Source organism: Benincasa hispida, chromosome 7 (assembly GCF_027475165.1).
Source record: "Benincasa hispida cultivar pf3 chromosome 7, pf3_genome.v1.1, whole genome shotgun sequence".
Taxonomy (NCBI): domain Eukaryota; kingdom Viridiplantae; phylum Streptophyta; class Magnoliopsida; order Cucurbitales; family Cucurbitaceae; genus Benincasa; species Benincasa hispida.
Window position 1 is genome coordinate 39,276,243 of NC_143484.1, and position 25,939 is coordinate 39,302,181.

A 25,939-nucleotide genomic window follows, 5' to 3' on the forward strand; every position below is an offset into this window, starting at 1 on the left:
TTTGAATTTCACAATAAAAAATTCTCCAAAAATACAAAAAAAAAACACTATAAAATAATAGAAGAAGACAGAAGTTGGAGAAAATATGAAAAAAAAAATAGATTTAGCCTTAATTTGTAGCTAGAAATTTGATTTAATTTTTATTTTACCGTAGCCTTCAAGAATTTGAATTTCACAATAAAAGATTCTCCAAAAATACAAAAAAACACTTAAAAAATAAAAGAATACGGAAGTTGGGAGAAATTTTTTTTCGTGGTTTGCCTTAAATCGTGCACCGGGTACACGATTTATGTGCTAACTCAAAACTCGTAGACCCCATATACGATTTCACAATCCTATTTTTGTCAATAATTTCAAATCAATTCTATTGTTGTCAATAAATATTAAAATAATATTATTTTTTTAAAAAAATTCTCTATAATAACAATAAAGAGTAAAATGCATTTTGTGAGGTTTAATTGGAGAGTTGTGGAAATGGGAAATTATCTACAAATCCATAAAGGAAAAAGTTTCCAAAAAAAGTCGCGATGTGGATGGGCGTGGTCTTTTAGTAATCAGTCAATAGAAAAAACGGATAAACTAACTTACCAGAAATTGTGTCATCCCTTAAAATTCGAATTTCCCTCCCCACTCCATTTTCCCACTATTCACCAAAATACTGTTTATGGTTTGCGATCATCGTACCCATTTCATTTTCTTCAATTTTCTGTTTGTTTTTCTGTTCTAATTCCCCACCCAATCCAGATTTCTCTTTCTTTTTTACGTTTCCAATGTGTTTTCCTTCGTTTTTCTGTTGAATTTCCCCCCAAATCAACGCAAATTCAATCTTCCCCTGCTTGTATTCTCTGTATTTTGAGAACCCATTTGGTTTTTCGTTTTGCCTGATGGAACAAAGGTCTGTTGTAATGAACCCTAATGCGACCTGTAAGCATTTCGCACCCTTGTTTGTTAATCTGCATTGCAGAGAAGAAGCTCAGAGATGATTTGTATTTATCTTGGTAATTTACCTTTACTTTTTTTACGGGAATGTTCTTTACTTTCTACCATCGTTTGTCAATTTCAAGATTCCTTACTTTGATAGTGTTTTGTGATTAGGGATCAATCTGTCGGAATTTTCATAGGTGTATTTGAAGAGTTGAGATTGTTCACATGAGTTTGGATTCATTTTTTCCAGAGATGTCACTCAAGTTACACCATATTGATCTAAAGGGTGGTTCAGGTATTCTTTTTCTTTATTCGTTTTGGTGTGATTTTGGTATATATATATTTAGCTTGGTTTTAATGTAAGTTTTGGCTAGGCAATTGGAATGTGGTAAGTCATATGTCCAATGATTAACTTTGTTTATTTTTAAATTAACATTGATTTTCTAAGTTCAAACTTTTGTGGTAAAGTTGATGCAATCATTTAGATTCTTTCTTTCATGAAGGCTTGGATTTTATCTTTATTCATGAGATCAAGCACATGGGATGTTAATCGAATGCTAACAAATGAAAAGGAGCCGTGTTAATTGAATGCTTTATCATAGTCTCCACAAACAATCATTTGAGCATTTTGAGGGGGAAAAGGGAAGAAGGGGAAAAAAAGGCCTTAATGCCTATCCATGGATGTAGTGAATGGTTGAAATCCAAGTTTCATGTCCTTGATAATATGGGATTTTGAAATCCAAGTTTCATAAATGTAGTGAATGGTTGATTCATCTTTCCCATAGAGATTGGAAAATTCGAAAATGTCAAATCACCGATTGACCCAAAAACTTAAACGGATGAATGAAGACAAATTTAATATTATATCATCTAACTTTAACGTCACTCAGACATCCTCCAAACTGTTGCGTTTTCCTTATAAATCCATTGCTCATCATTGATCAGGTACCCAGAAAAGGCTGAAGGATCTCTCGGCTCAGTCTGCCAATAAGTACTGTGCAGATTGTGGATCTCCAGATCCAAAATGGGTGTAAGTACTGTATATTTCTAGTTGCCATATTTTTCCATTCTGTCCTAAATTCAATTGCTACACAGTAGAACGTCCCCTAATAATTAACCTGAGAGCGCAATACTTGATTGTCCTAGAGAGTTTGACATGTAATTCTGAAAGCTACCATCCTTCCTTAGAAGTTTGAATCCTCAATTTTGAATGATCATGAATACGCTATGAAGTAATTAAAATCAGTTCACACTTATTTTTGTCATTCTTTTTGCTCCAGAACTTTGCTTGTGGGGTAGTGTTTTAAAGCCTGACTATATATCAGCTTGCCAGCTGCTTTTTACTCCTAACTTGATATCTTTCATGCTCGGGAACTATTTATTATTGGTTATGAATCTAGGACTAGGGCATCAAGAGAATAAATTGTGTCAGTAAATATCTTAGAATCTTTTGTATTCTTCTTTATATACATCTAGACCAGAAACAAGTATAGTTGAATTAGTAACCTATACCAACCTACTTTTAAGGAAGAGAACACCCTGCCTTTTTTTCCCCCCATGCACAGAAGTTCTCGGTTTTGAGGAAGAAATTTGGCGATCATTGAAATTTTATTCAAGAAACGGTCTTCTCGTGTTTAGATGGGTGTTGTGATTTTCCTTCGTTATTCTCTCTTTTTAAGAACTCTTTAGTTGCAATCTGAATCGATAATACCTTTATGGCTGCTATCTCTAAATATAAAGGGCCCTTGAATTGTGGGTAAAGTATTTGAGATGAAAGTAACTCTTTAACCGATGACTTCATATGAAAGGACCTGAAAATCGTTTTACTCAAATTATGTGTTAGCTTCTCCTCTAAAGTTCTTGAGAGTAACAGAGCTACTACAGAAAGTTTCTTTCAATTTTTATATCCGGGTTCTGTATTTTGGTATATTCACTTGTTGGATGCAGATCTGTGAGTTTTGGGGCATTTATTTGCATCAAGTGCTCTGGAGTACACCGAAGCCTTGGAGTGCATATATCTAAGGTGTCTTTTCTTTTCTGCTTTGAATCTACTCCTTTCTTCCAACAGCTTTGATTTGCAGACAATTAATTTGTATTGCCCATTATCCATGCCAACACTGGGAAGAATCACTGAGTAGGCAGCTTGAGAATACATACTTAGGTCATATGACATGAGGTTCACATACTATGAATTAAGGTAGTTATGATTGTGCCTGCAAGGTTAGGATTTTTCGTGAATTTTGGACTGATGAACCACTTCGTAATATTCGACAGAAAGTACATAATTCATTAAAAATTTCAGTAGAAATCTAGCATGGAATGAAAAATATTCCTTGCTCATTATTAAACAATCACTCGTCCACAAACATCATGTGGGATTAATATTTCATTGAAAACCTTTAGCACCACCAAAGCATGAAAGCCTGAGTCTTTAGAAAATGTATTCCTATCCGCTGTGAAAATCATGTTTTACAAGCTAAACGTTCAGTCCAGTATGGGGTTTGCAATATTATTTTTCACGAAATGAGAAACGTCATGTGTTGGTCAGATACATTAAATATATAATCCATGCTTGATGTCTACTTTTTCCTAATTGGCCTGCCTTTTGATTTTTGCTTCAGAAGTCATTTGAGAACCAGAATAGCATTCAGTGTGTATTTCTTTCTAACATGATCATCGAAATTATAAATTTACAAATGATTCTGAAATTATGCCAGGTTCTTTCAGTGAAGTTGGATGATTGGACAGATGAACAAGTTGATGCTTTGACGAGTGTTGGTGGAAATACTGCTGTAAACAAAAAGTATGAAGTTTGCATCCCAGATGGCAATAAAAAGCCAAAACCAGACTCCTCCATAGAGGAGCGTTTTGATTTTATAAGGTGAATCTTTTGTGATGTTATTTTTGCTTTATATCTAGAAGCAAATATCATCCTAATCGTATACTTACATGTTGGCTAAACAGGAAAAAATATGAGCTGCTGCAATTCGCAAGTCTGGACGATCAGTTTTTCTGTCCTTTTCCACCCCCGCAGAAGAGAAATTCATCACTCTCGCACAGCGCTTCCGGTACTGATGCAAACCAAGAAAGGAGGAATTATGAAAAACTACCAACAAAAACTCGCATTGGAAGTGCATTCCGTAATAGTTGGGGAAGAAAAGATTCTGAACATAAGAACTGCAAGAAGGGAAATGCAAATGCATTGGTATTAAGCAGCTCAATGGTAATGATCAGTGAAGTATTTAATTTTCCGAAGTTTGATATGCTTAAAGAATATTTGCCTCTACTACATTTTGCTATAGCTGCTGTAGAGAGTAATTTAATTTGCCTTACCAGGTGCTTTCTTTCTCAAAATTTGATTTGCTGGAATGATTTTTCCTAGTTGCATTTTTCTGCAAGATTTTCCGCACAATGATTCAAATATGTTCTTATTATAACTGTTCTCTCTTTATCGTTTTCCTAATAAAGCTTAAGCAGAAGAGGTAGCTGAAGTTTATGTCGGATGATGCACATATAGTTTTGCAGTTTGCATGGTCTGAAAAATTAGACGTCAAACATCCATTCGAGTCAAAAACACGTCTGAAAGTAGCTAAATTATATCTAATTTATATGTGAGACAATCATTTTGAAGATACTTCCCTCTTTATGCTGTTAACTATACGGATTTTGTATATTGTCTTGCTTATGTTCTGTGCAATCCAAGTCTCTGTTGTTGGGGCGGGGGGAAGAATTCACATTTAGCTGTTATGTTCATTTAATCTTATTGCTTCAATTGTACTATTTGCAGGCAGGTATGATTGAATTTGTTGGTTTGATTAAGGTCAACGTGGTTAGAGGAACCAATTTAGCCGTCAGGGATGTTGTGACGAGCGATCCATATGTAATTCTCTCGTTAGGCCAGCAAGTGAGACTCCCTAGTGGACTTTTTTTTTTTTTCGTCTTGTTATTGCTTATGGAGTGGGAAATTACCTGAATTCTTCTGTGGTTATTTACTTTGCAGTCAGTGAAGACACGAGTTATAAAGAGCAGTTTGAATCCAGTCTGGAATGAGAGTCTAATGCTTTCTATTCCAGATTACATTCCTCCACTAAAAGTGGTAAGTTGAATGACTGTAAATTTATCCAAAATCATGGGAATGTACTGACTAAACCATATTCATGTTCTGACTGTAAATGTAAATATATTGAAGGTATATGCCATTCCTGTTAGCACTTTGCTATTAATATATTTTCAGAATTTTTAAAACTACTTTTGATTAGTCATTCATAAGCTTTTAAAAGGCATGTCAGGCACATGCTTAGACTCAATTCTAAATTCTATTACAGGAAATGTACAAATCCACTCTTTCTTTTATTCTATAGATAATTATTTACAGAATTAGTACTAATGTACAAATCCACTCTTTCTTCAGTGTTATGTTAGTGGATTTTAACTGCTGATCAGTTCTTTGAATAACTAACATATTTTCTGGATTGGCCGCAGTAAGAGCATTCTCATGTGCTTCACTCATAATGACAACCAAAAAAAGAAAGAGAATCTCTAGATCATGAATATGAGTTAGATATTTTGGTTATTATAATATTTGAGAATTTTTTGTAAAGGCTTCTTTCTCAGATCCTTATTTCCTGTAAAGCATAAAATTATTGATAGAACGTTTATTTGTAACAACTTTTCTTGTACACCTGAAAATACTACCTATTTCTTTCTCTTGATTACTTTTAGTAGGAACTTAAAAATAATTCTGTGCAGCTTGTGTATGACAAAGATACATTTTCAACCGATGACTTCATGGGTGAAGCAGAAATCGATATCAATCCACTGCTCACCGCGGCCCGGGCCTGTGAGAGGTCCACAATGAATGAACCAATGCAGCTAGGAAAATGGGTTGCAAGCAAGGAGAACACTCTTGCAAAGGATGGCATCATCAGTCTTGTAGATGGGAAGATCCGACAAGACATCTCTTTGAAACTGCAAAACGTCGAGCGAGGCATGCTGGAGATGGAGCTTGAATGTGTTCCTCTTTCTCAGTAGGATGAGCATTCACCCCATCCAAAGCTAGTGCAAATACCAAATCAACTGAGCCTTTCAAACCAATTTGTTTATAATATTAGGGAACCATAGATAGAGCTGTTTTTTAGAGATTACTGCGAATCATTGTCTCTGAAGATGGAGACAGCTTACCTTTTAGGAATATCAATGGAAGAAATACCTGCATTGAAGAATTCTTGTATTCATAGTTGAAGTATGGCAGAGCAGACATGTCTGTGGATAAGATGAAGCATTTTTGCCACAATATTCTTAGCTTGTATTTAACATTAACCCCTTTTATGTTTCTGTAAACTTTATGGTCTTGAGGAACTTTCTACAGTTTGTTTATATGTTGGAAAGGAGAAAGAACTTGGCATTTTCTTGTACTTTGGGAAATTGAGATTAATTTGAATTGTGCTTTTACTCTGCGTGTGCCTTTTCTTTTCAGTGTGACAAAAAAAAAGGGTAAATTATAAGTTAAGTAGGTGGAGGGGAACATCCATGCAATACAATCAATGATTAATTTATTTTTAAAAGTAACAATCAAAGACTTATCCCTTGGAAATGGACGAGTAAAATTTTCAACATCTGTTTGGCATTTTGCTGTTGGAGCAGACAATTCTTTACATCAAAAATGAAAATGAGGCCAATTGCAAAGAATGTGATGTTGGTCTTTCCATGTGAGTTTCTAAAGCTCAAATTTTAGCTTTTTATTCACACATTTGCATTTGAATTCTTTCCATTATTTTTGGTGTTTTAGAATCTAAGTGAATTTTTTCCCCAAAAAAAAAAATCGCTTTTAATTGTAATATTTTCAAGTTAACCACTTTTAATAGAAACGTTTATTTATTTGATGCATTCCAAATTAGTACATGTTCATATGCAAATTGACACAAAATTTAAAATGTATTTCATTAGTTGAAATTGGTCTTGGAAACATCCAAGGAGTAATCTTCACACTTTTCTATATTATATGTTTTACAATGGAATTTTCTTTAATTTGTTCTCAAAGAGAGAGAGAGAGACAGAGACAGAGAGAATCACATAAAATCAATCAATAGCCAATAATTTACTATTTTTTAGACTTTGAATACAAACATAGCATCAGTATTGATGTAAAAAGAAATACTAATATAGCCACGTTTTTCATAGAATCATTTCTACCCTGTAACCTAATTTAAGTTCAATATTAATAAAGTCGCACTTATAATAGATTCACTTTCTACCACAATGACCTATTATAAGTTAATAGATTAAGTAAAATTAGTAATGTTTAAAGGTTATGTAAAATTAGTATGTTTTAATTTTATGAATAGACATCCAACCAATTTGAACCATAACCCAATGATAGCAATTTGCCAATTCAAGCTCAAATGGGTAGATTGTTCAATCCTTCACTGCAACTAGATTAATAAAATGTACCTAAATAATCCATCATCATCGTTTGTTCATAATAAATCTTGAAATTTAATGACTAAAACTTGATTATGGAAAATGTAATGCACAAATTAAATCTTTTACAATCTGAAAGAAAAGTAGTGCTTTGTGACGATCCCTTCTGAGCCAACACAAATAGTTTAAAGCCAAACTAAAATATAATTGGAATTAATAATCACATATGATTAGAAACTGTTAGCAGCTCCCAAGAATTCAAATATTCAATTGCAGCTTTCAGATTCCATGTGCTCTCGGACACATTCTTAGTCATAACCCTGAGAGAACCTAATATAAACTTAATACTAACCCATTATATATTTTTCATAAGATTCATTGAACAATCTTTCTTTCAAAATCTATGAAAATTCATGAAGAACATCCAAATCCAATACTGATACCATTCAATGTCAATCCTCTAGCATTTGGAGCATTTCTTGATTTCATCAAAATCCATCCTTCCATTCATTTGCTGCTGCTCTGCATGAAAACCCAAAACCATAAGGCCATTCAAATAGACCATTGGAAAATCCATCCCTCAGTCAGTCTCTCAGCATTTGTGTGCTTCCTTGATCCACAGAGCTTTACCAATCAGCTATAAACTCTGATGCAGAGAGATTACTGATATCATCGGATATCTTTCAATTGCCAATATCAGGCAGGAACTTGGTTTCTACATTCATGACACAGTTTCAAAACTTGCTTTTTAGTTTCTATCCTCTGGAAATAACAGTTTCTGAGTTTGGCACTTGAATAGATTAGAAAGCAAGCAACTGCAGATTATTTTGACAAAAAACAGCTCAGGCTTCATTTTCTCTGATTCACAAAAGTAAAATTTGGGTGGGGGAGGCCTTTTTTAGGCCTCCATCTAACTTAAATTAATCATAAGTTTCAACATCTCAGCCAACAAGATACTCTGCGCCTATCAGAGGTCAACTTTTTTCAGATGACAAGCATGTACAATGGCGTTTTCACTATCTGACATAGCAACTAGTCATATTTTAATAAAAATGAAATGATTTTTCTCCTTCATACACAAAGGAACCAGAATAATCAGATCTATCTATCTATGGGAAGGTCAGATGGTAGAAAATAATTAGAAATGAGGCTACATGCATGCATTCAATTGAAGAGAGCCCAAAAATCACGCAAACATATTACCTCGCAAACAAGGGAGGGAAGGAAATCTTACATTTTGTTAGTAAAACTGTAACAAAAGAAAAGGGATGTGTAATAACTAATAAGAGCTATGAACTCAATATAAAATTTAAAGATAGGTATAGATATGGGTATGAAACAAACCCTTTTTAGTAAGAATACATCAATTGCAACCTCTGCAAATTGGTGTTGGCAAATAGCACTAGATATTTACATTCCCATAAGAGGGGAATTAGCCTCCCCTGTAACAGGTCAAATGAAAAAAGAAACCCAAAAGGAAAAAAAAAAAAAAACATGACTCGACTTTGCACATTGATAACATACACTATTACCAAAATGCTGTTCATAAAGTACATGAACACCAGTACCCAACTGATGAACACTTGGCTAAACAATAAACCATTAACCAAAGAGTCCAAACTCCAAACTTATGTAGGCACATCCACAATCAATAATGTGAGGGTTTAGTGATTATTTATCAACAACAAAGCATCTGAAATACACACCGAAGAACATCGGTTGGCTTGTTCCTTCCCTTTCGAGACGAATCAGGAATGACATTCGGGACATCGAATTAATCCATTCTCATTGCAGTCTAAGCACCTCTTCAAGACTTGTTCATCTTCATCATATACCTTCCTGCTCCCACTGCAAGTCATACAAGGAACAAACCTTACATCCCCACAACCCTCACAGACAAACCCGGGTTCTCGAACTGGGAAGCCCTCGAGAATCTTGACCAATTCTCCAGCTTCGAAGAGTTGTTTGATTACCTCAGCTCCTCCCACATGCTTGCCCCTAATAAAAACTTGAGGCAAACTCACATTTTTCTCGCCCAAAACACTCTGCAACTCCTTCTTGTAGGCAGAATCCATTGAAATGTCGCGCTCGTCTACCCAAACCCTAAAACCTCGGAATATTATCCTCACGGCATAGCAATCCTCATAGGTCCTTCGAATTCCTCGCAAACTGGTCAAATACACCACAATTCTATCTTCAGTACCCGGCAATCGAACGGAAGGAACCCGGAAATCAGAAGCAAAGGATTTAGCGGATTTGAGTTTGGTTTGAATTTGATGTTGCGATCCTTCGGACGGCGAAGAAGACGACTTAGCTCCCTCAAACAAATTACACAATTGCTTGACCTTCCCTTTAATGGAATTGCCGGCAGATTTCATGGATTCAAAAGGGGTGTAATACTTTTTGACAGAATCCGTCCGATTGAGAGAGGCTCGAAGGTAGGGTTTCTTGGTGGAAGAATCCATGGAGGAGGAGTGCAAGGTAAGGGAACGATTGAAGAAGGAAGACTTAGGTTTTTCGGAAAATTGCGTACTTCGATCAAATTCCGCCATCGACCCAAATACCAATGAAATTAAGTGGAAACCCAATAGAAATCAAAGGGGAAAACAACCGAAAAACGTAAAATTGAGAGCAGAAAATGGAAAGGCAAGAACCAATGAATCTCGAAGGAGAAAGAACCAGAAAAAGGGATGGTTTTTTCAGGTTGGATTTTGGTTTTGATGAGAAAGGAAACTGATTCTCCTATATGCGTAGCTAGTAAGCGAAGAATGTTGTTGGGTTTCTTTTTCCCCTTAATTTTTCTAGAGGGAGAGAGAGATGGAAATGAAAAAGGGTTTCTGGTGGGGGAAATTGAAATTAGGGTTATGGTTTGAGATTAAGAGAGAGAAAATGGTGTTACCTTTTAGAAATGAATGAATACGCGGCAGGCTTTGTTTGAATTTTCTCTATATCGCCTTGTTTCTTTCTTCTTCCTCTCTCGCTTTCATGGCGTCTTCTCTTTCTCTCTCTCTCTCCTGACTGGAAATTGCCTGGACTTTCCCCAAATTTGTAAGTTTCTAACTCATTCACCGCGAAAAAACTTGACTCTTTTCTTTTTTATATTCATATTTATATATAAGCATTCCCTTCAATTCTACCCCTTATTTTTTTTTTGAAGGAAACACCTTATTATTTATTTATTTATTTATTTATTTATTTATTACGTATATACTCCTTTTTCTAGAAATAAATTACGTATCTTTAAACTGTTCCTACATTTAATTATTACTAACTTCCACTTATTTAATACCATTTCCTAATGTTTGGTGGATTTGTGTAATAAGGTCTAAAAATGTGTGTGTGTTTTTTTCAAAAATATATTGATTTATACACTTAAAATTGGAAAATTGTATTCATTTAAATTTGTACCAACTAAACTTCTAAATTTTCTCAATTTAGATTTTTTGATATAATTATATTTGAAAAATCATATATGCATCAATTATCGCATGTTGGTTTGCAAATTGATGCATGAATGATTTTTAAAGGAAATTAAAATTTACCAAGGGTTTAAATTGATTCATTTATGAAAGTTTTAAGAGCTTAATTGATAAACCTACAAGTTTTGCACAAGATTTTTTCAAACGAAACATAATGGATAATCCAAATTAATTTTTACACTTACAAAAAGATCATTGTTTAGATTGTTACAATTATCAATTCAAAGTTATAGTTGATACAACCCAAAATTTAAAAGTATAAATTGATATTTATCTTCTTCTTTTTAGTTATAAGTTTAATCTATGAACTTTTGAGTTTGCATCTATTTTGTGAGCTTTAAAGAGTGTTTAGTAGGTCTATAAATTTCTATTTTGTATATAACATATCTTCGAACTTTAAAAACATTCGATACACACTTTCTCAAAGACATATTAGACATTTTACTGACCTATTAGACACAATTTTGAAGTTCAATGACATATTAGGCATCATTTTCAATGATAAAAAAAGTAAAAAATATGAATGTTCAAAAGCTAAACTTACATTTTAACTTTTGGTTATATATACATACATACATACACATACGTACGTACGTACAGTTCAACAACACGTGGGAGTGATGATTTGAAACTTTGACTACCAATTGAACTATATCTATGTAGGCAAAAATAAAACCATAAAAGTACATAAACCAACTTAGAGACTAAAATAGGATTTATCAAAGTGAGTATAGTTTGACAATAATTAATATATATTATCTCTCTTAAAGTTACTCTTCAATTATTTTGTACTAAAATACAATTTAAGTTTTTTAAAAATAATTTTGTTGTTGCTGTTGTATTATTCATTTTCCACATTTTTTCTTTCCATAAGTCTAGAAAATAATCGAGTTGTTATTCACAAATAATTTCGACCTTTATTTCATAAGGTTGTTATTCTATAATTATTGTATGTATCTTGAATTATAATGTTTGATTTTAATGGAAAGTGTAGAAATAAAGCAATAGTTTGTCACCTCCAAAATAATATTATTAAATTAGTCCATGGACTATTATATCATGTCAACCTAAGTATAGCTAAATTAATTAAGATGTAATATTCTCAACTAAAAAGTTAGATATTCGAGTTTTCATCTATTTATTAGGCTAAAATAATAACAACAACAAAATAATAACAAACTACCATATCCAATAAAGTTAATCATAAATTGAGTCACACAGGAAAAAAATAAGTCATTGTTCGCATCGTGAAGTTGAACTTGAGTTGTCGTTGATATTGATTTGAATCACACTGGAAAAAAATAAGTCATTGTTCGCATCATGAAGTTGAACTTGAGTTGACGTTGATGTTGATTTGATATGATGTGGTTCGATCTCTAATACTTGATCCTCTGATTTTCTCTCAGTTGAATGTGTACGCTTAACTTGAAGAAGCGGAGCATGTGATATTCTTGAAGTCGAAATCTTGGAAAAGTCTTTGTATGAGACTTGTGTCTTCAAGGAGTGTGCTCTGATTGTTGAGAGAATTTTCTCTGAACTATCTGGAATGTAGAATTAATGGACCCCACAAATGAAGAGAGCTTGTCTATTTATAAAGTTTTCTAATGGACTTCATGGGCTTGGGCTTGGGCTTGAGCTTGGTTGATCCATGGGTCTAGGCCCTACTTTTGGGCTTAGTTGGAATTTAACCTAAATAATAATATCAAATTGGACCAAATTAATTTTATCTGATTCAATGATCATCGTAATTTGTCTTCAACTTCAATTTGAAACATATGTCAACTCCTAATCGGTTCCAAATTTAATGATTTGGAATTTCGTCATTAATTTAATGAATAACTTGACAATGTGTGATTAGTCTAAAATTTCTGATGTTGCTAAAATTTAAAGGAAAAAATTGTTAGCACCAGATCATAATTCAACTTGTAAGCATTAAAGAATAAACAGGTATTTGGGCCACCAACTCGAACTTAATGGAGTAGACTATTATAGCTCACTTCAAGGGCTCTAAATTGGAGAAAATGGCAAAATTCAGTGGTCCTTTGGATTTATGTAAAAAAAAATCGAAAATAATAAGAATTTTGGCAAAACATATGCCACGCACGTGACACCCACTTTTATAATACCGAATTTGCCCTTAGTATTGTCAGCATTATTGAATACATGAAATACAGTGTAAATGGGAAGGGTCGGTTATGAGATTCCAACCAAACATATTAAAGAGAGAAAGGTGGTGCATTTTTTGGTCCATTTGAAATTCAAATGGGTAGTTTAATATCAGTTGATATAACTATTTTTCAAATTTATTAAGAATGAATCAATTTGTATATCTCCATTTTGATTTTATTTTATACTATATCTTCAAATTTTACATTATCTTATCAAATTTTTATTATTTTAAATTTTTATTAGTATATTTAATTCTGACTAGATTTTATTCATTATTTTATACAAATTATCATATTTTTCATTTTTTGTACAAATTTTCTTATTTATCATTATTTTATACAAATTTTCTTATTTTTCATTTTTTATCACATTTTATCACTTATTATATTATTATATCATCTTAAAATTTTTGATATACACTTTGTTTTATTAGTATCTCAAAAAAAGTCTCTTTTTTACAGACAAGCAAGCAGTCACTATTTCAATCTTTCTGTTTTTGCTATGACTCTACAACGAGTAAGGATTCTTTTCGAAAATAGATGGGATGAAAATTCACATTATCATGATTATCGTGTTGTTGAAGCTTATATTCCATCAAATTTGTGCTTCCAACAATTTGTTGATTATATTCAAGGTAAGCTTCTTTTGTCTTTCAATCTCTCTATATCTCGTTTGACATTGCACTGGGATGGTTCCCAACAATTCGAATCTTATTTGGATTATTAAAGATAAGAATGTTTTGTTGTTGATGTCATTTTTATCGAACTTCTCCCAGAATGATGTATGTTTAGTTGTTGATACCATATCATCTGGTACTTCTAGAAATACAATGAATTTGAATAGTGAGTTATCCAAAATAGATCATTCCATCCAATAGTCTGATTGTAATACTGACATAATTGATTTCCAAGCTTTGTCGAAATACAGTGTATTTGAATAATGAGTTACCTCATCGTCACGGTTGATAATTATTGGTTCTTTGTTTGCTTGTTTTTTTTCCACCAATTATTCCAACAACCCTCGATCTTTTTTCACTGATTCTTGTTCTTCCTTCAATTTTCTCTTTTTCTATAATTTAATCATTCTTCGAATGAATTTAAAGGTTTGATTATTTTAAAATTTATTAGTTAAAAAACGACGACAAACAACTAGCGTCCCGTTTCTGTTTTGGAATCCTAAAAAGTACGGAAATATATTTTTATATCAAAGATTTATTCAGTTTGTCTAAAGATTCGAAATAAAATATTATTTTAAAATAATTTGTTGGTAAATCTTTAACTATTTATGAAAAAAAACACACACACACACACACACACACACATATATATATATATATATATCATATCTAAAGATTTCTGTTCAACACTTATTTCTTACCTTTAATGGTGGAAACAATGTATGGAACATATTACTTTAAAGTTTCTTTATAAGATAAGAAAGAGGTGAAGAAGAGACTATAAATTCTATTAAGGATTACTAGATGGAGGATAAAGCAATAGTATGAGAACTCTTTACAAGACATAGGTAAGATGAATTGGTCGAGGAATGCTAAGATGGTATCAGAGCGGAACCTCTCCCATAAGATGTGGTCCGAAGACTAACCAAGCGAAAGCTGGTGGGCATGTAACGACCCGAGTTCAGGAGGGTACATGAATGAACCGGTATCACATCCGAACGAGAGAGATCCTAAGAACATGAAAATATGGTTAAGAAATGCTTAAAAGAATTGAAAGTTACTACTTATATCAACAAGGTACACCTTTCTTTTTGGTGACTCAATCATAAGAATTCCAAAGTTAAGCATGCCTCCTGAGAATTTTCCTAAAATGCATGTGAGTGAGGAACAAAGCATGCTGAAAGGATTGTAGAAACGTTCCTTGGTTTGTGTAGCAATCATATCAAGTAGGTGTAGATTTGAGGTTTGGTAGACTACATCATTTATCGTGCTAATTGTTTTAGTTATAGTGTATTTGTTGTTTTTTTAACGGTTTAGAAACTCTGTAGCTTCAACATGTGAACATTGGGTCTTTTATTTTAAGTGAGTGTAGTTGTGACAATTTCACATTATTATTTAATTTGATTTTTCTATTTTCACAATTTAAAAAATATTTTGCTATTTTTCCAAATGAAACCTTAAATTTTGCCATTTATCTGATCAGTCCTAAATATAATGGTGGTGTGTTTGCAATTACTTATAATCAACAATTAAGTACAATAAATACCATTTCAAAACATTTTTTTACTACAATATTTACTATTTTTTACTCATTTTTTCTCTTCTTGTTACACAATTTGCTATTTCATATGCATATTAAAATAATCCGCATCTCAAACACAAACTATTATAACTAATAAATTATTATAATTCACATATTATAATAATCACTTACTATAATAACCAACTCGGAATCCCAATCCCCATGTAAGAGGTCAAGATTTTAACCTCATTTCGAATATTTTTCAACTTAAAAATGGAAAAGTGGTAATTTATAACAACAAATGGAGCAGGAAATTTGAACATCTAACTTTAGAAAGGTAGCCTAATCACTGTTGAACTATGCAAATATTTGAGTCTAATGAGTTTCTGTACTTTACATGAGCATTAAGAGGACGAGAAAAAAAACCTGACGAGCATCTGATCTGTCAATTATTTTGTAGTTTTTGTCTCTCTTTCTGAAAATTATACTTTTTGAGATTCTTTTTCTTTATATTTTTCAATTTTTTTTAATGCTTTTGTTTGTTGGAAACAATCATTTCTCATTCAAAAGGAAAACATTTAATATATAATTTCAATAAATAAAAGCAATTCATGTGCATCACATGTGTTTGTTTCTATTTTAATAAAAGTGAGCGAAATGATTGCAACTATAAATAACAATTATAGGCCCCATATACAAATACAACGATCGATTTTCATTTTTCAAAATTAAATCCAATTAGATATCACTTTCAGTTTAGCCGTTGTTCAAAATTTAAACTCACTTTTAATCTCAATTTTCATATAAGTAATCATATATTCCTAAACTTTATTTTGTAACCATTTAATTCATATACTTTCTGTTTTGTAAAAATTTAGCCCATAAACTTTCCTATGTAACAATCTAGTTCTTAAATTTTAAAATTTATAACGATTTAGTCTTATGGTAGAAATTAATGTTAAGATTTAATGAGATTTCATGTATAAATAAACTATTCAACTAATTAGAAACTTAATATTTTTATAAAATACAAAGTTTACATCATAAAGTGATGACGTATTAAAAATTGACATTTAATTTTGATATTTTTTTTTAACGTTAAGGACTAAATTGTTACAATGTCGAAAGTACAATAACTAAATTGTTACATACTAAAGTTCAAGGGCTAAATTGTACAAATTTGAAAATATAAGAACTAAACCGTTACAAACGAAAGTTTAAGTACTAAATTATTAGTTTCATGAAAGTTTGAGGATAAAGAATGTTTTTTAACCTATTTTCTAAAATCTAAACTGATTTCTTATCTTTTAGAAAAAGGAAAACTTTAAGCTCATTAAATTGATTGTTTTTTTATGATTTATTTATCATGATTTTCAAAAAAGAAAAAAAAATGATAGTGCTTTTATTTATCATGAATTTCTTATAAAAGAGATTAAAAGAATTGGAATGATATAAAAGCTTTGAAAGAATTCAGGAAAATGATTATTTTGTGTGATTGTATTATTACATAATGATTGCTTATAGTTCGTGATTTTTTCTCTAATTTGCAATTTTTTTTTATATTAATTCTTGTGTTCTAAGCTTTATTATTTCCTTTTAATTTCACTTTTAACTCACATTCACTTGATCACTTCAATCTTAAGAATTGGAATATAAAAAATAGTTCTTGAATCTTTTTAGATAGTATTTAATTAGTTTGTTAACTTATAAGATTATCAGTATTAATATATTAAAAAAACCAAGTAGATAATTGGAAAATTTTCTCACATTCAAAAAATATAGAACTATTTACAAAAATAACAAAAAAAAATATTGTTAAACAATTGATAGATTTCTATCCGTTTCTATCAACATTGATAAACGTCTATCATATTCTATCATTAATAGCCTTCTATTAGTAGAAGATTAAAATTTTACTATTTTGTATAAATAGTTTCCCTTATTTTTCTATTTTTGAAAATCTCCATAGATAATTCAATACAAACTCTGTTAAAAAAAATTAATGAAATACTAGCATATTATTTTATTATCATATTTATACATGTATATACACTCTTTATTTTAGTTTGAGTAATTATAAATGCTAATTGATTCATTAACTTTTTTTTTTCCCACTAGCACAACATTGAAGAGGAATGAATAAATTTGTCTACCAATTTTTCAATTTCAACCGATCCAAATTAGAATTAGCGACTAATTAAGAACTTTGAAAGCAAGAACAATATAAGTAATGGAAGTAACACCTTACACACATAAATTAATGTAATCCTATCACACAATCTAACCCGAATAATTCAATAAAAAAATTAAGATAAGAAAATGTAGGGGTTGTTTCGGAACCCAACATGAGATGGTATATCCCCACATCTTATATCATCTCAGTGTTTGGAAGCCATTATCTTATCTCAACGATTTTAATTGTTTGTGAGCCCATTTTCAGAACGTCTTTCGTATCTCACAGTCATTTTCATTCTGTGTATCATATATCATCTCAGTGCTTGAACATACTCAATCGTTCATACTCGATCAGAATTCTCCAAACATCAAAGCTCCCTACATCCTATATTATCTTAGCACCCAAAACAGTCCCTAAGAGAGAAAGGAAGAGACGATAAATACCTACTCACCCCCCAAGACTTAGTTCGTAAGTGAGAACCAAACTGACATCGACGATGCACTTAAATATATCAAAGATTAAAAAAAAAAAAAAAAAAAAAAACTAATGGGAAAAAAATGTTAGAAGAAACTGAAGAAGTTTTAATACCTAAATGGGGAAAAAGCATTAAAAGTTTAAAACCAAAAGGAAAATGACCCATAAGAAACTATTTGATATATTGACCTTATTAAGGAAGAAAAAACCTTCATTCTGAAGTGTATGAAGCATATTCCCAATGTCCTTAGAAAATCATTTCAAGCAGAACCTTCAGTAGCCAGACCAACTTAAACATGAACATAGCCTAAAAAGACAACATAAACTTTCTTATACCTACAAGAAAACTCGGTTAAGCCATGCTCGAATTGGATACCAACGCAAGCATCTTCCTATAAGAAGGTAGACATGAGAACTTGAGAAGATTACAAGTTACTGAACAATCAAGTGAAAGTATACCTTCCTTCTTCTAGTAGCGTATGTACTTGTATAATGGTAAAAAACCTATAACACTGAACACCCATGGTAAAGTTAATGTAAGAATCCCAAAACATAAGAAAACACAATTACCCAACCCCAAAAACAAAGAAGATTAACTATGAACTCAGGACTAAATATTTGGCCACTGGTTTCTTTAAGCAGATTAATGGAAAAACTCTTCAGGGAAGAAAAGGATCGAAAGCCGAAAGTTACTGAATATATGCAGAAGAGCAAGAATTTTACAGGTCATTGCAGACAAATTTCCAGGCATTCAAATTCGAAGTTTCAAACTTCTTTTCATGGAATTGCTCAGCTCCACCCCTCATTCAATAACCTTTGTTCCCTCGAATCCTCGCCCTCATGTCAACCTGGAATTTTGAGGTGCACTGATTGTTGTGAGATGCATTACATCAATTTTATACCATCTAACAAAGATCGACGACTTCAGAAAAAACAAATTTAAAATAGACTGGCACAGATTTTCAATTGTTTTTCTTTTGGAAACAGGAATCACTTTTCATTAATATGATACAATCATAAAAATTTTCGTTAAGGATATACCAAATAAAGCCACCCACTCAGTCTCAGTCCCTAATGCAGTTTACAAACACACTGCTTCCAGATATATGAATTGGACCCAAAGTGCAGGTATTGGAGGCATTATCTACAGAATGTCAAAACCTAGTAAAAACAGCAAAATTTAACCAATCTTAACTCTATTTTTTCTTTCTAACCAGAGACTCTACCCTAAAGTTTGTTTGTTTTGCCCCTTTAGTGATATCCATAAACAAGATGAAATATATTCTCTTCCAAAGTACGAGGTGAGAAAAACTGAAAATCTGAAACCTACTCAAGTGCAAAGAACGAAAAAAGATAGTCCGTTCCTTCACTTTCTTCCAAACATAAAGGCACGCTGAGGGGAACAAAAGTTTTATAACAAAATCATTGAAGGACAACGAGCCTTCATCTTTCAGAAGTTGAGTCCACGAGAACAAGCTGGCCAACTTTTTTGGGATATTTTCCTATTCACACTTCCTTGTAGAGCTTCTTTCACTTTCTAGACCGCTATAGCATCCATTTGGTCATGATAGAAATATTGAACCTAAAAAGGGAAACTGCATAATCTCTCATATACCCATGCCGCTCCAATCCACTCATTTTCTAGGAAATCCAGGAGGTCATTAAGTTCGCTAAATTCAAGTGCTGTCGAGTTCCTTCTAGTCAGCACATTCCAACTTCTTCAATTCTCATTTCATAATTCATCTACAGACTTTTGGTTAGGCTCACCATAGTAAACCTCAGAGACGTATCTTCTCTCATTTTCTAATTTGATTGTTAATATTGTTCTCTACTTTCCACTGAGATTAGAATATAAAGAAATGAAAAATTATCTAAAGATCATCTTTGCAATCCATATAATGCCACATAGAATTTTAAACTACAAGTTTCCGTGTTGTTCGATGATGAAGTGTTATTTAGAATACTTCGAAGCACCAGTGGCACAATTGAGATGTAATCAAACAAAGAATGAATTGACTGCTCGGCTGGAGAAGGAGTTAGTGAAAACTTGCCTGGCCTCTTTTACAATTGAAATATGTTTCCCTTAATCCCACACACTCGCTAGGTATGCAAGGACTCTTCTCTCCAGCACATTCCCTGTAAGTTCGATTCTGAACCTGAAATTGCAAACAACAAAAGACTGAGAACCATGTTGAATTAAAGCAACAACTCTATCCGTCCTTGTTTATATCCTTCACTTCATCATGGAGTGTTCAAATACAATACTTAATAAATACAATACGTTCAGAAGAAAGATGCCAACTTAACAACAAAACCATCCAAGTACTGATACATAAAGACAATAATAAACAATGAGAACATGACTATATAAGACCTTTACACAATCAGATTCGCTGAGACACTTGACCAGTTCCATCGCTAAGCCTTTGCAAGATTTGGACATCCTTCCCCTTAATTTTAGCCTTCTCAAAGATTCCTGTTATGTCTTGAATGAATCTCGGGTTGAAGAATCACAACGAAGTTTGTTTTAGGGCGAAAGGAAATGAGGATGGCTTTATTCCGGTGGGATGAGGATGTTTTATGGTAATCACTTGGAATTTGCTTTTCCGGAACTGGGAAGAAGATGACCAGAATCGGTCACGGAGGTGTTCGATTAAAGCTAGCCTGTCGTTTGACGAAAGGGAAGAAACAGGGGCGGGGGAATTGCCGAAAAAAGAAAAAAGAGGACACATTTTAGGCTGTTAGGGCATTTGATTGCCGGATTTTTTACGTGGAAATTGGCACAAATATCTAATTACATGTTTGTTCCATAATTATAGTTATTTCCAATGGAAAATAAGTTATTCTCAGATATCCTCATTTTCTACATGTAAGGATTTTTATTTTCTTAAAAAACGTGAATTTCTCTTTTCTTCTATCTATCTATTTTTTATTTTAAAAATAATTTCACTTTGAATATAGTTAACTAACTAATTAATTAATATTAATTTAATAAAAATAATATAAATATTTATTTTAATAAATCAATAATAATTTATTAAAATATTTACTTAATTTAATTTTATAATAAAAATTTATTTAATGAATGGAATTAATTTTTATCTAAATTATTAATTTATTAACTAATAATATCTTAAATATATTTAATTAGTAAACTAGGATTAGTTAAATTTAGTTAGTACTCAACTTCATTCAATAAAAATAATTTATTACTTTATTTTTTTTAATAATAAAGTAATTTATGGAGATTAATTTTAATTTGATAATTTATTATGAACATATAATCATCATCGATTATTTATAAGAAATTAATTATTTATTGTGATTAATTTTTATTACTCCATTCATTATTAACGTATCATATTTATAAAACACTTTTTAATATTATTTATTTATATATTATATTTTCATCTCATTTTCTTCACATTTTATATAATATATTGTCCATTAAAATATATTTTCTTATGTTATTTAATTAAAAGTAAAATTGCTAATATCGAACTTAGTTAATAATAAAAATGATTAAGTGTTAGATTATAATTAGTATGACGTTCATTAAATTCATTAACTGATTAATTTTAATTATAAATTATTCAATCTTCAAATATTTATAATTAAAATTATTATTGATTCATAGTTAATTAATTTTCATGCTTAATTTCATAAATTAAATACAAACACAATTTTATGATAGCATTTTCATCAACCAAATACTGTCATCTTTGATTCCCATTTATCCTATTCTCAAATATCTTATTCCCAGTTATTCCCAACATAATTTATTTACAGACATCTAGAAAACCTTAAACCAAATGGCCCCTTAAGAATTTAGACATAGGGAAATTATCGGGAAATGGACTTTAAAGCTTTCATCTAACAAAACTATTTTTTTAACTCGTTTAAATAATTTTTTTTGGTACATCTCGAGCGAGATCGATCACCGAATCGAAAAACAATCTTTTATAACTTATAAATTGTTTTGGCTTTTTAGCCTTTCTCAAATACATCTAGACAAATTTAATAACGAGATTCTACTCATTTTTTTTTTTCCAAATATTATGTGATTTACCTAAATTCTATACCAAAACTTATATATTTTCAAATTTTATCTAAATTCATTTATCTTTACCAAATATAATATTCAATTCTTACTAATTTTTGGCCAAATTCAATTCCACAATTATAAGAATTTTTAAATTTCCAAATGAGTTTATCAATTAGATTGTTTCATATGGATGATTTCATTTTGATTCTAAAATTTTGGAGTAGATTAAACTTTGCAAAAAATATTAGGTAAAATGTGAAAATATATAAAATGTCGGTATTAATCTGCCCAAGATTAATATCAAAATTTTATATATTTTCCATAACTTACATAATTTTTTCCAAAAAATTTAATATTTTCTAAATTTAAAAATAAAAACCAATCACCTGAGATTCATATAAAAAAAATCATTTGGAATAATTGATAAATTGATTTGAAAATTAGAAATTGGATTAAAGATTTAAAAACTATTTAAGATATTGATATAATATTTGGTAAAGATAATTGAATTTGAAAATATATAAGATTTGGTATAAGATTTAGGTATATTATATAATATTTAGAAAAATTATTAGAATCTCCGTCTTTAATCTACCAAGATGTACCGGCCTAAAAGGGTAAAAACAATTGATAAGTAAGAAAAAATTATTTTTTTAAAACTAAATCTCGGTCGTCAATCTCGACCTACCAAGAAAAACTATTTGGACGAATTTTAAAAAAGAGTGCTAGTTTTGTAAGATGAAAAGTTAAAGATGCTATTTTTTACTATTTCCCTTTAGACATATGGGACAAATAAGTTGTGAAATGTCCATATTACCTTAAATTGAGAGAATCCAACTTTTTATTCTCTTTTTCCTCAAATTTTCTGACTTCCTCTTCTTCTCTCATCTTTTCTTTCATTTCTCTCTAACTTCTCTCTAACTTCTCTTCCCTTGAGCTCTTCCCTCACACGCACACCCTAAGATTGTTAGCAACTTCAACATTCTCTCAACTTCAATCTCTCTGTGGTAAGCTTTTATGATTTCTTTTTATTGTTATAATTTTTTTTTGTCCCTCTACTCTTATTCTTATGTTGATGTTAAGTTGAGTTAGGTTAATTTTCTTTTTCTCTTGGTGTAACTTCCAAACTTAAATGTATGATCCCAAATCTATTTTATACTTGCTTTAAGTGATTGAGGGTGGTCTTATACACATGTTTAGCAAGTTTTTAGCTACTTTCTGTTTTTTTATCTCGCAAACATCTCACAATATCCCACAACAACTTTCCAACTTTCAAACTAAAAATGTCCAACATTTCACGGGGACGAGGGAGGGGTTGCCAAAAATAGGGCACTTTGTGAGCCAAAACCCAACCCTAATTTAGCCCTTATTATATATTAACAAAGGAATCCTCTCAAGGATTAATAGAGAAAATGAGGAATGGGTCCCCATGGGTGTTGGGTTGTATGTCTTAAAAATCGTGGTTTATAAATATTAAACGTATTCTATTTGACAATAAAGTTGTTATTGAGGTTTATTCAATAAAAGTTGTTATTGAATATGTGAATTGTACCTTCAAAGCCTAAATCCAATAAACTAAGAACCATTGGCTATAGCATGAATACTTGAACTTTATGTGGAGACATAAAAGTAGATCAAGTTTGAGTATATAGCAAATATGGTCTATAGTATAGGGATAAGGTTGGGTACCTTAACTTGGGGACACTATCAGATGTAACCCACTTTGTATTGATACAAACGATGTGATCCTGAATCGTTCATGTGGAGACATGCGACTGGGGGCGTCCTATGTAATGAGTTTGCATAAGACCAAACCACGAAATAGTCACTTTTACTTTATAGCGTTGTTTACTGATAAGTCTGACTATTTCAACTCGATGACCTAGGTAACTCGATCTTAATCCTAAGCTAACTATGAACTCATGTTTATTTGAAATTATCCTTTAGTCTGCATAGGTGAGAGTGGCTCCAAAATTGCTAACTCAATATGCCTCCCATTTTAGGGGTAAGACTGGGTAGATAGCTGGGGACATAGTTTTGCAAGATGGAACTCACTCCTACCTGTTTCTAGGGTTAGTAGATAGGTTGTTCTTTTAAGTGTTGACTCTAAGTCTTGAACAAGAGGCTTCAACCTCTAATTGGCTCGAGAAGGACCTGATTTGGTGGTTGGACCACAAATGAATCGTTCATTTAGAGTTAGCAAAATTTTCCGTGTGGTCGGGTCCTTGTGGAGCCTTGCCTGATCGGGGCGGGGAATCCCTAGTTTGATCGAGATGGGGTCAAATCGAGGACCCCTTTAGAGTCCTCGAACCGGGGAGGGGAGGGTATCCCCGCCTCGTCTCCGTCGATGACCCCACACTAATTAGGTTTTTAAATATATATAATATATGTATTCCATTGCTGATTCAACAATTTAGAATTTGGTGATAATCCATCAACTATGTTAGTGGGTTTTTCCCATAAATGGAAAAACCCATTAACGTAAAATTTTTTAAAAATCATTTTATTTTTGTAATTTAAATTAGTTTTATAAAATTAATTTAAATTAATTAATTTTTTAATTAAACTTTTTAATAAAAAAATATTAATTTAATACATAAATATTAAATTAATAAAATATCAATTTGACCAATAAATCATATTTAAATCATAATTTAAATATTAATTGATTTTCTAATTTCGTTTAATTTCGATTAAACGTTTTTAATTTATCATATACAATCAATTGAAAACCCTAAAACTGAATTTGAATATTTCAAATTCATGACCCTAATTTTATACATCAATATTCAATTTGTTATTCCAATTTAGGAGCTAGTAGAGGGACCTAATGGACCTACAGATTATGAGCTCCAATGATTTGTAATTAATTCGTTAAAACTCTTTAATCGAATTAATTACTATTTGTTAACTATCAAGACACACCACTATAGGTCGATAGTTGCACTCTTCTCACTATAGATATATTTTTGTCCATATAAATTATAATCAGTAAGTCGATCTTTCACAGGTTGTTTGTAATTACAGCTCGGTCAAAATTACCGTTTTACCCATGTAAATACATCTTGTTCCTTAAATTTCCACTGACCCTCTAATGAACAATTTGATTCATAATACTACTCATGAATCATGTCCTACTATATCATGAGAAGGCAGGGCCCCGATTGTTAAAGACCTGGAATCAACACTTAAGAGAACAACCTATCTACTAACCCTAAAATGGGTAGGAGTGAATTTCATCTTGTAAGGCTATATCCCCAACTATCCATCCGGTCTTATCCCCAAAATAGAAGGCTTATTGAGTAGTGCTATTGAACTACTCTCACCCATACAGATCAAAGGATAATCCCGAATAAATAGGAGTTCATAGCTAGCTCAGGATTAAGATCGAGTTATCGTAGGTTACTTAAGTATAAAATAGCCAGTTTTAACAGTAAACGGTCGTTATAAAGAAAAGTGACTATTTCGTGGCCAGTTTATATGCAAACTCATTACATAGGATGCCCCCACTCACATGTCTCTACATGAATGTTCTATGGATAACATTATTTGTATTACCTATACAAAATAGGCTGCATCCAATAGTGTTACCATGATGAGATACCCAATTTCATCCATATATTTATAAACCATTTAGGCTATATACTATTAACTTGATCCTGTTTATGTCACCACGTAAAGTTAAAGTATTCATTCTATAGCCATGGATATGTTTATTGGATTTTCATGATAGAATGCAAAATCAACAACTTTATTGAATAAGATACTCAATAATATTCTATTGATAAATAGAATATTTAACACAAAATTTACGAACTGTAAATTCTAGGACATTCCCAACAATCTCCCACTTGGACTAAAACTCCGATGAGAATAAATATATACAATATAATGTTGAGAAATATAAAGAAAAATACAATTAAATATAAAGAGAAAATACAATAAACTAGGGCATCTATAATACCATAAATATTCTCCCACTTGCCCTAGATTACGCTGCTCGGAGTCCTAGTCCAACCATGTGGCCCTCGAACACTTTAGTCGAGAGGGCCTT

General features: G+C 31.5%; 3 protein-coding genes across 6 annotated transcripts; 1 reads left to right on the forward strand and 2 right to left on the reverse strand.

Moving 5' to 3' along the window:
• Positions 1 to 576: 576 nt before the first annotated feature.
• LOC120080165 (putative ADP-ribosylation factor GTPase-activating protein AGD11) lies at positions 577 to 6,338 on the forward strand. Its single transcript, XM_039034737.2, has 9 exons — positions 577 to 998; positions 1,096 to 1,219; positions 1,870 to 1,954; positions 2,872 to 2,947; positions 3,642 to 3,805; positions 3,889 to 4,147; positions 4,712 to 4,828; positions 4,925 to 5,020; positions 5,674 to 6,338. The coding sequence occupies exons 2-9, from the start codon at positions 1,150 to 1,152 to the stop codon at positions 5,953 to 5,955; spliced, it is 1,149 nt and encodes a 382-aa protein (XP_038890665.1). The 5' UTR covers positions 577 to 998; positions 1,096 to 1,149; the 3' UTR covers positions 5,956 to 6,338.
• A 2,303-nt stretch (positions 6,339 to 8,641) lies between these two features.
• On the reverse strand, positions 8,642 to 10,451 carry LOC120080065 (Glutaredoxin family protein). The gene has a single exon (XM_039034619.2). It carries the CDS (start codon positions 9,894 to 9,896, stop codon positions 9,093 to 9,095), a length of 804 nt encoding a protein of 267 aa, XP_038890547.1. The 5' UTR covers positions 9,897 to 10,451; the 3' UTR covers positions 8,642 to 9,092.
• A 3,893-nt stretch (positions 10,452 to 14,344) lies between these two features.
• LOC120079333 (cytochrome C oxidase assembly factor) lies at positions 14,345 to 20,623 on the reverse strand. 4 transcript variants are annotated; one of them, XR_016530933.1, is made up of 4 exons: positions 20,215 to 20,623; positions 19,892 to 19,996; positions 18,564 to 18,688; positions 14,345 to 14,678 (listed from the first exon to the last, which is right to left on the reverse strand). XR_016530933.1 is itself a non-coding variant. In XM_039033494.2 (3 exons), exons 1-3 carry the CDS (start codon positions 20,281 to 20,283, stop codon positions 18,647 to 18,649), a joined length of 216 nt encoding a protein of 71 aa, XP_038889422.1. In that variant the 5' UTR covers positions 20,284 to 20,623; the 3' UTR covers positions 18,273 to 18,646. The 4 variants fall into 4 exon arrangements, 1 of the variants encoding a protein (XP_038889422.1); XR_005482215.2 differs by lacking the exon at positions 14,345 to 14,678 and adding an exon at positions 17,419 to 17,779; XR_005482213.2 differs by lacking the exon at positions 14,345 to 14,678 and adding an exon at positions 18,273 to 18,352.
• Between the last annotated feature and the right edge of the window lie 5,316 nt (positions 20,624 to 25,939).

Bases quoted from the DNA above. Each gene is read 5' to 3' on its own strand.
- LOC120079333 (XM_039033494.2), bottom strand. From the start codon at position 20,283: ATGTCCAAATCTTGCAAAGGCTTAGCGATGGAACTGGTCAAGTGTCTC. The intron at 19,997-20,214 runs GTCTTATATAGT...TTGCAATTTCAG, and splicing joins GCGAATCTGATTGTGTAAAG to GTTCAGAATCGAACTTACAG. The intron at 18,689-19,891 runs GCAAGTTTTCAC...TCAAAATTCCAG, and splicing joins TCAATTGTAAAAGAGGCCAG to GTTGACATGAGGGCGAGGAT.
- LOC120080165 (XM_039034737.2), top strand. From the start codon at position 1,150: ATGAGTTTGGATTCATTTTTTCCAGAGATGTCACTCAAGTTACACCAT. The intron at 2,948-3,641 runs GTGTCTTTTCTT...AAATTATGCCAG, and splicing joins TTGGAGTGCATATATCTAAG to GTTCTTTCAGTGAAGTTGGA. The intron at 3,806-3,888 runs GTGAATCTTTTG...TTGGCTAAACAG, and splicing joins GAGCGTTTTGATTTTATAAG to GAAAAAATATGAGCTGCTGC.
- LOC120080065 (XM_039034619.2), bottom strand. From the start codon at position 9,896: ATGGCGGAATTTGATCGAAGTACGCAATTTTCCGAAAAACCTAAGTCT.